Here is a 12,433-nt window from a genome sequence, read left to right as displayed (position 1 = left end):
TTCACAGCAATCATTACTGGTAGTAATGAGCTAACTCTTTATATTCGCAATGTGTGTGCCCTTGGAAGATGCACTTAGATGCTCTCAAAATGGTTGAAAGAGGACAGGGGATCTCCAACCAGGGGAAGAGGAGGTGACTGAGAGATGAGGTGTTAGCTTGCACAGCAACAATCAGCCATTCTTCGCTGCCAAAGCACAAGGCACTCAAGTAGGCTGTTGACAGCCTCCTGCTGGGGGGTTTTAGACACCAGGATAAGTTGCTTATGGAGATCAGCGTAGCAGAAGGGTCAGGAAGCAGAGGTTCAGATTGCCTCTCTGCCAGACCCTATGAGATCTCTTAGCTTTTCTGCATCTCGGTTTCCTCATCTATGAAATGGTCGTATCTCACAGGGCTGTTTGAAGAGTAAATAAGATAATGTTTCCAAAGTGCTTAGCACTGCATCTGACACAAAGCAAAGCCCAAAATAAAAAGAGCTATTAATGTGAAATTACCTTCTTGTGAATTATTTTATTACAAATTTATGGAGTGGTTCATTTATTGAAAACTTATGGACTTTAAATATCCTAATTTTAGAAAAGATGTAGGAAGAAAAGATAAAACATGAGTTGTAATGTTCTCTAACTTTGTTTTTATAGGAGACATGGAAATTTACACTACAGAAGGCAAGACAAATTGTCAAGAAGTCCCCGATTCTGGTAAGCACTAAGCACGTAGAACGCCAGCCTTTTCCTTGGCATGTCCTCTCTCACTGGCCCCGGCTTTCACATCCCAAAGGCAAGGACTACTCCGGATATAAGCCTGCAACATGCCATAGCTACGTGGGGATGGAAGTAGGAATGTGAACTGCTTCCACTTGTGTTTCCTGCCTTCTCACTACAGTGTGGTTTTTCAGCCTCAGCACTGCTGACACCTGGGGCAGAATAATCCTTTGTTGTGCAGGCTGTCCTGGGCTTTGTAGGGTGTTCAGCAGCAACCCTGGCCTCTACCTACTAGATGCCAGCAGCACCACCATCCACCCCTCCCCAGTCACAACAACCAAAAATGCCTCCCAGCATTGCCAAATGTCCCCTGGAAGGCAAAATCACCCCCAGTTGAGAACTGCTGCTTTCCAGTAGACCGTCTTGGAGGAGGCTGTATCCTCCTGCTTCTCCACTTTCTAAAAATGTGACCTTAAGCACGGTGCTCAACTTCACTGAGCCCCAGTTTTCTTGTCTGTAAGACAAGGATGATAATAGCGTCCTCCAGTGTCAGTACTGATAGAGTTGAGAGTGCAGAGAGCATCTGGGATCTTGGCTAGGACTTACCAAGTCCTCGATAAATGTAAGTTAAAGTTATCATAATTTTTATTCATGTTTCCTTAATTTGTCCTCTGTGTAATAACACTCTCGTTCAACAGATAGAATATTTATTTCAGATCAGTTCTTGCAGGCTTACGTATTTGACTTAGGCCCTGGTTGCAAATCAGCCCATTTGAAAAGGAAGCAGAAAAGTAGATCTTTAAAGCACGACATTATCCTCAATGCCAAAGATACTGGCAGTAAGGAAGCATCCATCAGCAATGGGCAATGGGAGGGCAAAGACCTCGTCCTTGGCTTCTCCATGCTGGCTAGCTCATCATTCACCTTGATACACTACATTTGAGGTATTATTCATTTGGCAACATAGAAATAAAAGGGAGGAAAATCCCTCATGGCTAGGCTTGCCAGATTTCACAAGTAAAAATATGGGATGCCCAGTTAAATTTGAATTTCAGATAAACAACGAATAGTGTTTTAGTATATCTAGTGTAATATTTTATCTGGCAACTCTGCTCATGGAGGGCCTATGGGTTTTGATGAACAAGGCCAATAAATACACGTTAAGTGACAGGCAATATGTAGGCATTTCTACATAACTGATTAATCAATCACAATGTCTGCATTGACAATCATTATTTAATTCAGTGAATAATTAAGGGTCAACAGTAGCCCGTTGAGCTAATTTGCTTAAGTTGTTGAATAAGATATTAAAAGACCACAGGAAACTCTTGACCACCCCCTTCAGAACTCTGAGCAGAAATGGAGAACAATACAATTGGTATTTTATTCTTCTCAACACACCCCTAAAAATGTATTCTCCAGGCATTGTTTACTTCAGTAGCAAAAACTGCCTTGGCATTAACTCCTAATTAGGATTTTACAATTTTTTACTTCTGTCACCAGAATTGCAAGCATAATTCACGGGGCAGGATTCCAATAATTACTCGCGAGAAGTGAAAAAAAAAATTCTACTGAACAATTCAACAATAAAAATACTCTTCTGAAACCTCCACCAATTTATTTGCTCTCCAGATTACAGCTGTCAAGGCAAAAATAAACAGAAAATGCAAATAAGTGTGTCTGAAAAAACTGCTCGGAGAGTAATTAATTCCACTGTGATGGCTGATATAACTTCAGACCTGGCCAGGGTACAGAAAGCTGCACTCAGTAGGTTCCATATCATTTCAGCACAGCCTATCAGTTGGTGAGAATTCAGACTTGAAAACAGTTATGCATTATTGAAGGAAATCAAACATTCCAGATAAAGCCTGGATCTCAATGAGGCCATGAGAGGATCCTAGAGGGAACATTTCATGGATTTGGCAGAGCATCGAGCATCTAAGAGCACCTGAGTTATGGAATCATTTAATTCTCACGTAGATAGAGTATTTTTGTCATCAGCCCCATTTTACAGATGAGAGTACTGAGTCTCAGGTAGGTTAAGTTATGTGCTCACCCCACATAGCTAGTAGGTGAGAAACCCCACATTTAAATCCAGAGCTAGCTATCTCCACATTCAGTACCCTTTCTACTAGGCCAGTAGCTTTCAACAAGGCCTCCTTAGTACTAAACTTTGGGGAGCACCATTTATGTCACAGGCTATGTGGATATTGGGATCGTACAGTGGACAACCTGTGCAGTTACAAATGACAGCCCTGATCACAAACCCACCCGCTCAATAGAATCATCTGGGAAGCCTATAAAAATTGCTGAGGTCCAAACCCCACCCTAGACCAATTAAACCCAGGTAATATAATACACGACAAGGGTTGAAAAGCACTTTGCCACACAGAAATTCAGTTTCAGCTTGGCTGTGTACAGAAGAGTGATGACTCTCCCACTTTGACCTTCCATTTACCCCATTCAGCCCATTTTTCTTTATTCAACCCCTGTTTGTTGTTCTGCATTCATTTGACATCCTGGTGCATGGGGAAGCTCAGGAAGCTGGTTAAATAGATTGCAAAGCAAAGATGCTGCATGACTCCTGTCCCCAGGGACAGCCCTGATTTGAGACTCTCATTTTAGATGGGATTAGATGCAGCCAGTTGCAATATTTTAAATGTATTGCTGAGTTAATAACAGCCCACATTTTGTCTCTATCTAGCAAAGTTCAAATTGAAAGGAGGAGGCTGGCAAATAGGCAAGCAAGACGCATACAATGTTGCTCGGGGCCCATCTCAGTTCTCTTTGTAAGAGAAGGGTGGTCTTTCCCATACTATGTAATGAAAAGACCAGATGATCAAAACCTCAGTCTAGCCAGGAGGAATTCTAGGGGCCCCTATATCATCTGCCACCCACTTAACCCCAATTTCTACACAATGAATGGCAAAGACAGCTGCAGCCGTCAGGCTGAATTTTGACAGCAAACAGCTATGCAATTATATAATAGTATTCTATTGCACCTTTTGTCTAGTAATTATAAAACTGTTCATATCAATTTTTAATAGTTTGCTATTACCAGTGTTAAAATCTAGACTGTTGTTAGGAGAATTAGACCAAGGCCTTCAGACTAAACTGAATATTAAAAGTACCTCAAACATTCAAATGCAACCTGACTTTGGACTCTGGATCTCAGATAGTGTCTGTACTTCCGAAGTGCTGTCAATGTTGTAGTGTAGCAGGACAAGCCGCAAACAAAACTCCTCAGACACCGAGTTAAAGAAGGAAGGGATTTATTCGGCCAGGGGCATCGGCAAGACTCCTGTCTCAAGAACTGAGCTCCCCAAGTGAGCAATTCCTGTCCCTTTTAAGGGCTCACAACTCTAAAGTGATGCGCGTGAGAGGGTCGTGATTGATTGAGCAAGCAGGGGGTACGTGACTGGGGGCTGCATGCACCGGTAATTAGATTGGAACAAAACAGAATAGGGATTTTCAGTGTTTTTCTATATAATGTCTGTAATCTATAGATAACATAACCGATTAGGTCAGGGGTCAATCTTTAACTACCAGGCCCAGGGTGTGGCGCCGAGCTGTCTGCTTGTGGATTTCATTTCTGCCTTTGAGGTTTTACTGTTTCTTTCTTTGGAGGCAGAAATTGGACGTAAGACAATATGAGGGGTGGTCTCCTACCTTAGTAGAAGCTTATGCTGATGCTTGTTTTGCAGTGTGTCCACAATCCTGATCTTAGTCAGCTACTAAGTCTCTGGAGTCACCCTTCTAACCACCCCTTCTTCACACCATCACCCTCCTCCGCCCTGTTTCCCATCAGTGCTTCCCAACTGGTGGCAATATTGCCCCTTGCTCCCACCCTGGGGACATTTGGCAGTGTCTGGAGGCAGATTTGGCAGTGTCTGGAGGCAGATTTGTGTGGCGGGCATCTGGGGGTCACAGGCCAGAGATGCTGCCCAGCATCTCACAGTGCACAGGGCAGCCTGCACAGCAAAGACTGAATTATTATCGGCTCAACATGGTGTTATGCCCAGACCGTTAGTTCCCCAAAGAAGACCACCAGAGTCCAGAGTCAAAGCCAAGCGGCAAGGATCTTTACTACAAGTTCGAACCTGGTCCCTCCATTCCACAGCATATAAGAGGGCCCTGAACAATGCGAGTGTTTGCTTTTTATAGCCTGAAAGTTACAGGGGAACAAAGGAATTCTTTTGGTTCCCACTCTTTCAGTAAAACTTTGAACGGCTGTCCCCTTATCGGAGACTTTCCTGGTGGTGTTTGTACTGGGCTCAGGAAGTTTGAGAGATATATGGCGATATGTGGTGGGATGGGAGGATGGGATGTGTTTGTACTGGGCTTGTTTGTTTTGAGCCCGGGGCTGAGGAATGTGCCCGGCTCCTTTCATTCCCCCCTTTTCTTTTCAGGTATTTTTTTAGAGCCAATCTTGGGTCTTATAAGTCTGATTCTGTTTCAGCATTTACAGGTTGGTATTGGGCTCTGAGGACCATGAGTTGTACAGTGTTAAACCTTTCTTTAACGAACCACAAAATTCTGTTAACAACACAAGGTCCTACGGTAAGCAGAAATAGTAGACTCAGCAGGGGTCCAAGGAAGGGGGCTAACAGAGAAAACATAGATGAGTTCCACCATTGGTCTGCAGCTGAAGCAAACTGCCGTGTTCTTACTTCTGTGCTTAACTTGCGTAACTGTTGGACCCCGTCTTCCACGAGCCCTGATTCGTTTATGTAGAAACAACAGTCTTCCTTTAGAAACATACACGTTCCCCCTTTTTCAGCAGTGAGTAGGTCTAAGGTCCTCCGGTTCTGCAAGGTTACCTGTGCTAGGGACGTGAGCTGCCGCTGGAGGGAGGCAAGGGACTCAGCCGACTCCTCCATAGCAACGGCAAATTGTTGGTACAGCTTGTTACTTTCTATGAGGATGTGACCTAGGGCTCCCCCAGCCAGTCCGGCCGCCATGAAGGATGCGGTGAGGGAGATTCCTGCAATGAGGGGGAGAAATACGGCTCGTGCAGGTCTCGGTCTAGGGTCTGGGTGAATAACAGCACTAGTCCAGTTACCAGTATACCCTAGGAACTCGCCGGCAGTAAGTAGAGTTAACCGGGGAACTAATGTGACAGGAAGACACAGTAGGTTGGTAACAGAGGGGCTTGATAGGTTTTTAGATAATGTTCCATTACACCAGAAGAATATGCCTGACGGAGCCCTTAAGATGATATTAGGGGGCATTGCAGTGATGTTGCAGAGGCTGGAATTAGTTCCTGAGAAACAGTAGGGAAACTTTTCTTGACTGGGGTTTAGGTATAGTGGCACGTTAGGGATAGGGGCATATGAGAGGTTTTGGTGGTTGTTAGCTTGGGCAGAGGTGGAGGATCCCCATGGCAGGGGGACAGCGGTTAGCGGTGGACGCCCTAGAGTGGCACACAGAAAGCAGCCAGACAGGCTGTGAAGTCCTGTAAGGTTAGCAAGTTCTAATCCTTCTTGCAATAATTTTAACCAGGAAAAAGGACGTAAATCTTGTGTCAGGCGGTTTTCTTGTCGCTGGATATTTCCATGGACCAGGGGCCGTACCTGCACTAGACCCCGCCACAGATAGAGGTGACTGCTAGGCCATGTGGAGGCGGAGGAGTAGTATACAGCCCCGCGTTGAGGCGTGGTCCAGCGGGAGTTCCAGGGGTCTCTAACTATCCATGTATATGAAAGGTCTCTATCTCGTCTGCGATGGAAGGGCCATCTGGGATCTATCTGTTCTTTTCCACCCCACCATTGGTATTTATGGATGTTACAATAGTTATAAGGGCAGCCAGCGCTTTGGTGCCACCAATAGTGCTTACAATTGTATTTAGTCTGATCATACTCGAAGCATATTATTGGTGCCACTGGTTTGGCTACTGGGAAATCGGTAAAATTTAGTAAAATTGGGCTATTGCACCCTGAGGAGGGGCAATCTGCACTGGCCACTAATTTCCCGGGCTTATGAGGTTGCCCAGGGTGGGTTTGGTTTTCATAAAGCCAGAATCTCCAGACAAAGGGATTAGGAGCTGGCTTTATGTTTTCCCCAGCGGCCACTAGGGCGACTAATGTTAGAGTTAGACTACCTAACTGCATGTTTGCAGTGAGCTATGCTGCCGGCGCAGGGTGAGTTTTAAGGGGTTGTTCTTAGCTCTGTCCACAGTCCACGTGTCCGGTGCTTCAGCCGCCGCCGTGATTGGCCCCAGAAGGTCGGAGGTTGGGTCCACTGGCTTGACGTGGGTGTAGTGGATCCACGACGCAATGCCTTCTACCTTCAGGGCGGTGGGTGTGGTCAGGAGTACTTGGAGTGGTCCTTTCCACCTGGGCTCTAGGGTCTCTTGTCGGTGTCGCTTAACCAGGACCCAGTCTCCTGGCTGGTACGGATTGGGTGTCGGTGGGGGACTGGTCTCATATAGCTCTTTCAGCTTGGGCCAGATTTCTTGGTGAATTTTCTGTAAGGCTTGTAGGGAAAATAAGAATTCAGAGACATTTTCTGTTTCAGACTTAAGCAGGTCATCTTTTAAGCTAGGAACCAGGGGTGGAGGTCTGCCATACATGATTTCGTAAGGGGTAAGGCCCAGTTTGTAAGGGGTATTACGGGCCCGGAACAGAGCATAGGGGAGAAGGACTACCCAATTAGTGCCAGTCTCTATAGTTAATTTAGTTAAGGTCTCTTTTAAGGTCCGATTCATCCTTTCTACCTGTCCTGAACTCTGGGGCCTGTAAGCACAATGTAGTTTCCAATTTGCCCCAAGGATGGAAGCCAAGTCCTGACTTACCTTAGCGACGAAAGCAGGCCCATTATCTGAGCCTATCTGGATGGGGAAGCCATACCTGGGAAGGATATCTTCCAGAATTTTCTTTGCTACGACCTGAGCAGTTTCTCTTTTGGTTGGGAATGCTTCAGTCCACCGTGAAAAAGTATCTACAAAGACAAGTAAGTACCGGTACCCGTATTTTCCTGGCTTTATTTCAGTAAAATCTACTTCCCAGTAGATACTGGGCCTGGTTCCCCTGAGCCTTGTTCCTGTTGCAGCTTGAGATTGGGGGTATGTGTTGTTAAGCTGGCAGACTTTGCAACTTGTCACGATACTGCTGGCCGTCTCAGCTATATGTCTGATTTTGAGCTTGGAGCGTCTGATCAGGTCTATCATCCGCCGGTCCCCCAGGTGGGTGGTTCGGTGGATGTGTTCTAACACCTGTTGTCCTAATTTTTCTGGTAGGATGGTTTGGTCATTAGTATCAGTCCACCACCCATTCTGGATTTGTTTCAGGGGAAGTTTGTCAATCCACTGGAGATCTTGTTCTGAATATTCAGGGAAATATGGCAAGTCCTGGGGGCCCGGGTCAGGGAGCTGGAGTGCAAGGAGTTGGCTGGGAGCCTTCGCCACATTCCTTGCAGTTTAGTCTGCCAGAAAGTTGCCTTGAGCAGTTGGAGTAGTTAGTTTCTGATGCCCTGGGCAATGTACAATGGCTAATTTTTCTGGCCTCCATAGGGCTGTTAGCAGGGCTAGGATCTCTTGCTTGTTTTTTATCTCTTTTCCTTCAGCCGTCAGTAACCCTCGCTCCCTGTAAATGGCCCCATGTATATGCGCCGTTTCAAAAGCATATTGGCTGTCTGTATATACGGTCAGCTTTTTCCCCGCCCCTAAGGTAAGAGCTTGGGTGAGCGCTATCAGTTTGGCCTTCTGGGCCATTGTCCCCGGGGGCAGGGGTTCTGCCCAGATTACCTCAGTCTCTGAAGTTACTGCCACTCCAGCGTACCTCTGGCCTTGATGCATGAAGCTGCTCCCATCAGTGAACCAGACGAGGTCGGCGTCAGGAAGTGGGCGGTCCTGCAGGTCTTCTCGAACTCTGTGCACCTGAGCTAGTATCTTGGTGCAGTCATGGAGTGGGGCGTCCAGGTCCGGGTTGGGCAGCAGCAAGGCAGGGTTTAAGGTCGTTGGGGGCAGGAAAATTATCCTGAGAGGATTTAGTAGTAGTCCTTGGTAGTGGGTGAGCCAGGCGTTACTCATCCATCGATTAGGTGGCTGTTTGAGTACACCTTCGATGGCATGTGGAGTAACAACCCGCAATTCTTGCCCCATGACAAGTTTATCAGCATCTTGCACCATCAGAGCCATGGCCGCAATCATTCGGAGACAAGGGGGCCACCTGGCAGCCACTGGGTCTAACTTCTTTGACAGGTAGGCAACTGGCCTCCGCCAGGGGCCTAAGTTCTGAGTTATTACCGCCTTGGCGACACCCTTATTCTCATCCACGTATAAGTGGAAGGGCTTGGTAACATCAGGTAGTCCTAGTGCAGGCGCAGAGAGTAGGGCGGTTTTAATCTGTTGGAAGGCCAACTCGGCTTCGTCTGTCCAATTAAATGGCTGTTGCCCCCGTGTTGCCTGATACAAGGGTTTAGCCAGTTCTGCGAACCCAGGTATCCAGTCTGCAAAATCCCGCCGACCCCAGGAATTCTCTCACTTGTCGGGTGGATTGTGGCCTGGGGATCTGCAGAACAGTTTGTTTCCGGGCGTCTGTTAGCCAGCGCTGCCCTCCCTTAAGCAGGTACCCTAGATATGTTACCTCTGGCTTACAGATTTGAGCTTTTTTTGCTGAGGCTCGGTAGCCTAGATTCCCCAGAGCTTGTAAGAGACCCTTGGTCCCTTGGATGCAAGCTTCTTGGGTCTCAGCAGCAATTAGGAGGTCATCAACATACTGTAGTAAAATTATTTCAGGGTGTTTACGTCGGTACTCACCCAGGTCTTCATGGAGGGCCTCATTGAACAGGGTAGGAGAGTTTTTGAATCCCTGCGGCAGCCTGGTCCATGTCAGTTGGCCACTTATGCCCCTATCACGGTCATTCCACTCAAAGGCGAAGAGCTTTTGGCTCTGAGGGGCTAAAGGCAAACTGAAGAAAGCATCTTTCAAATCTAAAACAGTGTACCATTGATGTTTAGGGTTTAAGGTACTTAGGAGGGTATACGGGTTAGACACAGTTGGATGTATGTCCACCACCCTCTTGTTGATTTCTCTTAAGTCTTGTACAGGTCTGTATTCTCCACTATTAGGTTTTCGTACCGGCAACAATGGAGTATTCCAGGGTGAGTGACATGGGCGAAGGACCCCTTGGTCAAGGAGCCGGCGGATATGCGGGGCAATTCCTTTCTTGGCCTCTAGGGGCATCGGGTATTGGCGTACCCGCACGGGGTCTGTCCCAGGCTTAAGTTCAATAAATAAGGCAGGACGGTGTTTTGCTAGACCTAAGCCCCCCGTCTCCGCCCACGCTTCTGGGTATTGCTGGAGCCAGGTTGCTATGTCCTGGTCAGGGGCCGCTTTCTCCTGGTGGAGCCGGTACTCATCTTCTAGGTTTATAGTCAGGACGGACACGGGTCGATTGTGGGAGTTGGTCACGACGGGCCCCTCAGGGAGGAAATGGATCTGTGCTCCCATTTTAGTTAGCAGGTCTCTCCCCAGTAGGGGACAGGGGCTCTCAGGGATGACCAGGAAAGAATGGGTTACATTCTTGGCTCCGAGGTTTACTGTTCTTTGTGTTGTCCATGGGTATTTCTTAACTCCTGTGGCCCCTTGTACCCACGAGGATTTGGAGGATAATTTCCCATTAGTTTTAACTAAGACCGAGTGCTGTGCTCCCATATCGACCAAGAACTGGACTGGGGACCCCTCCACTTGCAAAGTTACCCTATGTTCGGGGAGGGGGTCCGAACCCCGTCTTCCCTAGTCTTCGTCTTGAGTGACTAGTACGGGTGTAGACCTAGGGGGTCCGGGTCCCTGTCCTCGTGGTTTCTTTTTGGGGCAGTCTCTTACCCAGTGGCCAGCCCCCTTACAGTAGGCACATTGGTCTTTGCTCAGATTATCATGCCAGGGGGGCCGCCTAGGTTGGGTGTACTCTGGCTGTAGATGCTCTTTCTGTACCACTGCTGCCAGGACCTTGGTCATTTTTTCAGTGGCCTTAAATTGCTTTTCCTCTGGAGTATCTCTGTTATTGTAAACCTGCTGGGCTATCTGAAGGAGGTCCTGAATCCGCTTTCCCTCCAAGTCTTCTAATTTCTGGAGTTATCTCTTAATATCTGGGGCTGCCTGATTTACGAAAGACATTACAACAGCTGCCTGACTTCCTGGAGCCTCTGGATCTATGGGGGTGTACTGTCTAAAAGCTTCCATTAATCTTTCTAAGTAGGTAGCTGGGCTCTCTGTCTTTCCCTGCAGAATAGAATATACTTTAGCCAAATTAGTGGGCTTGCGAGCAGCTGCCCGGAGACCTGCCATTAGAGTCTGGCGATAAAGGTGTAGCTGTCCCCTACCTTCTGCCGTGTTGTAGTCCCACGCCGGCCTGGTCAGAGGAAAGGTTGCGTTTATGAGGTCGGGGTTGGCAGTCGGTTGACCGTCGTCCCCCGGGACCAGCTTCCTAGCTTCTGTCTGTATTCTCTCTTGCTCTTCCGTGGTGAACAAGATTCGGAGGAGCTGCTGACAATCATCCCAAGTGGGCTGGTGGGTGAACATGACACTATCCAGTAAAGCCAGTAAATCTTTGGGGTTGTCTGAAAACTGGGCACTCTGAGTCTTCCAGTTATACAGATCACTGGTGGAGAATGGCCAGTACTGGAGCCTGGGGATTCCTGTGTCATCTGGGGGTCCTATTTCCCGAAGGGGTAAAGCCACCGTGGAGTCAGGCGGCTGAGGGGGGCTAGTCCGCGAAGTGCGCCCTCGCGTCTGCCCCGCCGGCCCTTCAAAGTTACTTTCCCTTTCAGCGGGCCCGTGTGTGCCGGCCGCCTCCCGTCCGCCTGCTCCCTCCCACAGCTCAGCCAGGGGGGCTGGGGCCTGGGGCCCGGAGGGGTACGGAGGGGGTTCTGTGAACAGTGGGTCCCCGCTGTCAGGTAGAACAGGATTGGGGGGGGGGCAGTTGGTTGCTTGGATTTTAGTGGTCTAGCAACCAGTGCCTTACAGGGTTAAGAGGCTAATTGGAAAGGGGACAGCCAAGGAGGCGGGTTCTCAACAAGGTCCTGCCATATGAGGATATATGGGATTTGATCTAAGTGGCCCGCACGCCCAGGTAGGAAAATCTTGGACTTTACCCTAGTGATGACAGCAAGTCGGAAGGTCCCTTCGGGCGGCCACCCCACATCAAAGGCAGGCCATTCGGAGCGACACAGAGTAATTAGCTTTCCTTTCCTGATTTCTATACCAAGATCATGGCCCCTTGCTCTAACTTCTTTGAAATTACTCGTAAGGAGAGATAGAGGAGTGCTCTGGGTATTACCCATCCTGTAATAATTTGTAGTCTCTTCCCGTAAAGGAATGTGGGTTTGAATCCCTGTAAAGGAAATCTGATCTGACTTATTAATGATATCTAATTGCAGGCGCACTTTGGCAGCCCGGGTCAGAGTTAGCTGCCTGGATCGCGATCGCGCTGGGGCAGCCCAGATCAGAGACAACTGCTGCCCGCCAAACCGGGGCAGTTCAGATTGCAAGCGCGCACCGGGAGCCCCGGTCAGAGTTAGCTGCCTGGATCGCGATCGCGCTGGGGCAGCCCAGATCAGAGACAGCTGCCCGCCGAACCAGGGCAGTTCAGATTGCAAGCGCGCACCAGGAGCCCGGGTCAGAGTTAGCTGCCTGGATCGCAATCGCGCTGGGGCAGCCCAGATCAGAGACAGCTGCTTCCCGCCAAACCGGGGCAGTTCCCATTGCAATTTAGATCAGATGAGAGCCAGGGG

The 12,433-nt window shown here is 48.3% G+C and overlaps 1 protein-coding gene across 6 annotated transcripts in view; it reads left to right on the top strand.

Moving 5' to 3' along the window:
* The window catches only part of AOAH (acyloxyacyl hydrolase), a 225,827-nt gene that overhangs the window by 92,418 nt on the left and 120,976 nt on the right, over positions 1 to 12,433 (top strand). For all 6 annotated transcript variants that reach the window (XM_003318258.6, XM_003318259.6, XM_519044.8 and 3 more), the window contains one exon: positions 637 to 696. In XM_003318258.6, coding sequence (XP_003318306.3) covers positions 637 to 696 — 60 coding nt within the window. The remainder of the gene's footprint in view (positions 1 to 636; positions 697 to 12,433) is intronic.

The sequence above is a fragment of the Pan troglodytes genome, chromosome 6 (assembly GCF_028858775.2).
Source record: "Pan troglodytes isolate AG18354 chromosome 6, NHGRI_mPanTro3-v2.0_pri, whole genome shotgun sequence".
Lineage (NCBI taxonomy): Eukaryota > Metazoa > Chordata > Mammalia > Primates > Hominidae > Pan > Pan troglodytes.
Note: the sequence above shows the minus strand (reverse complement) of the source record. Positions and strands in the feature narration are given on the sequence as shown.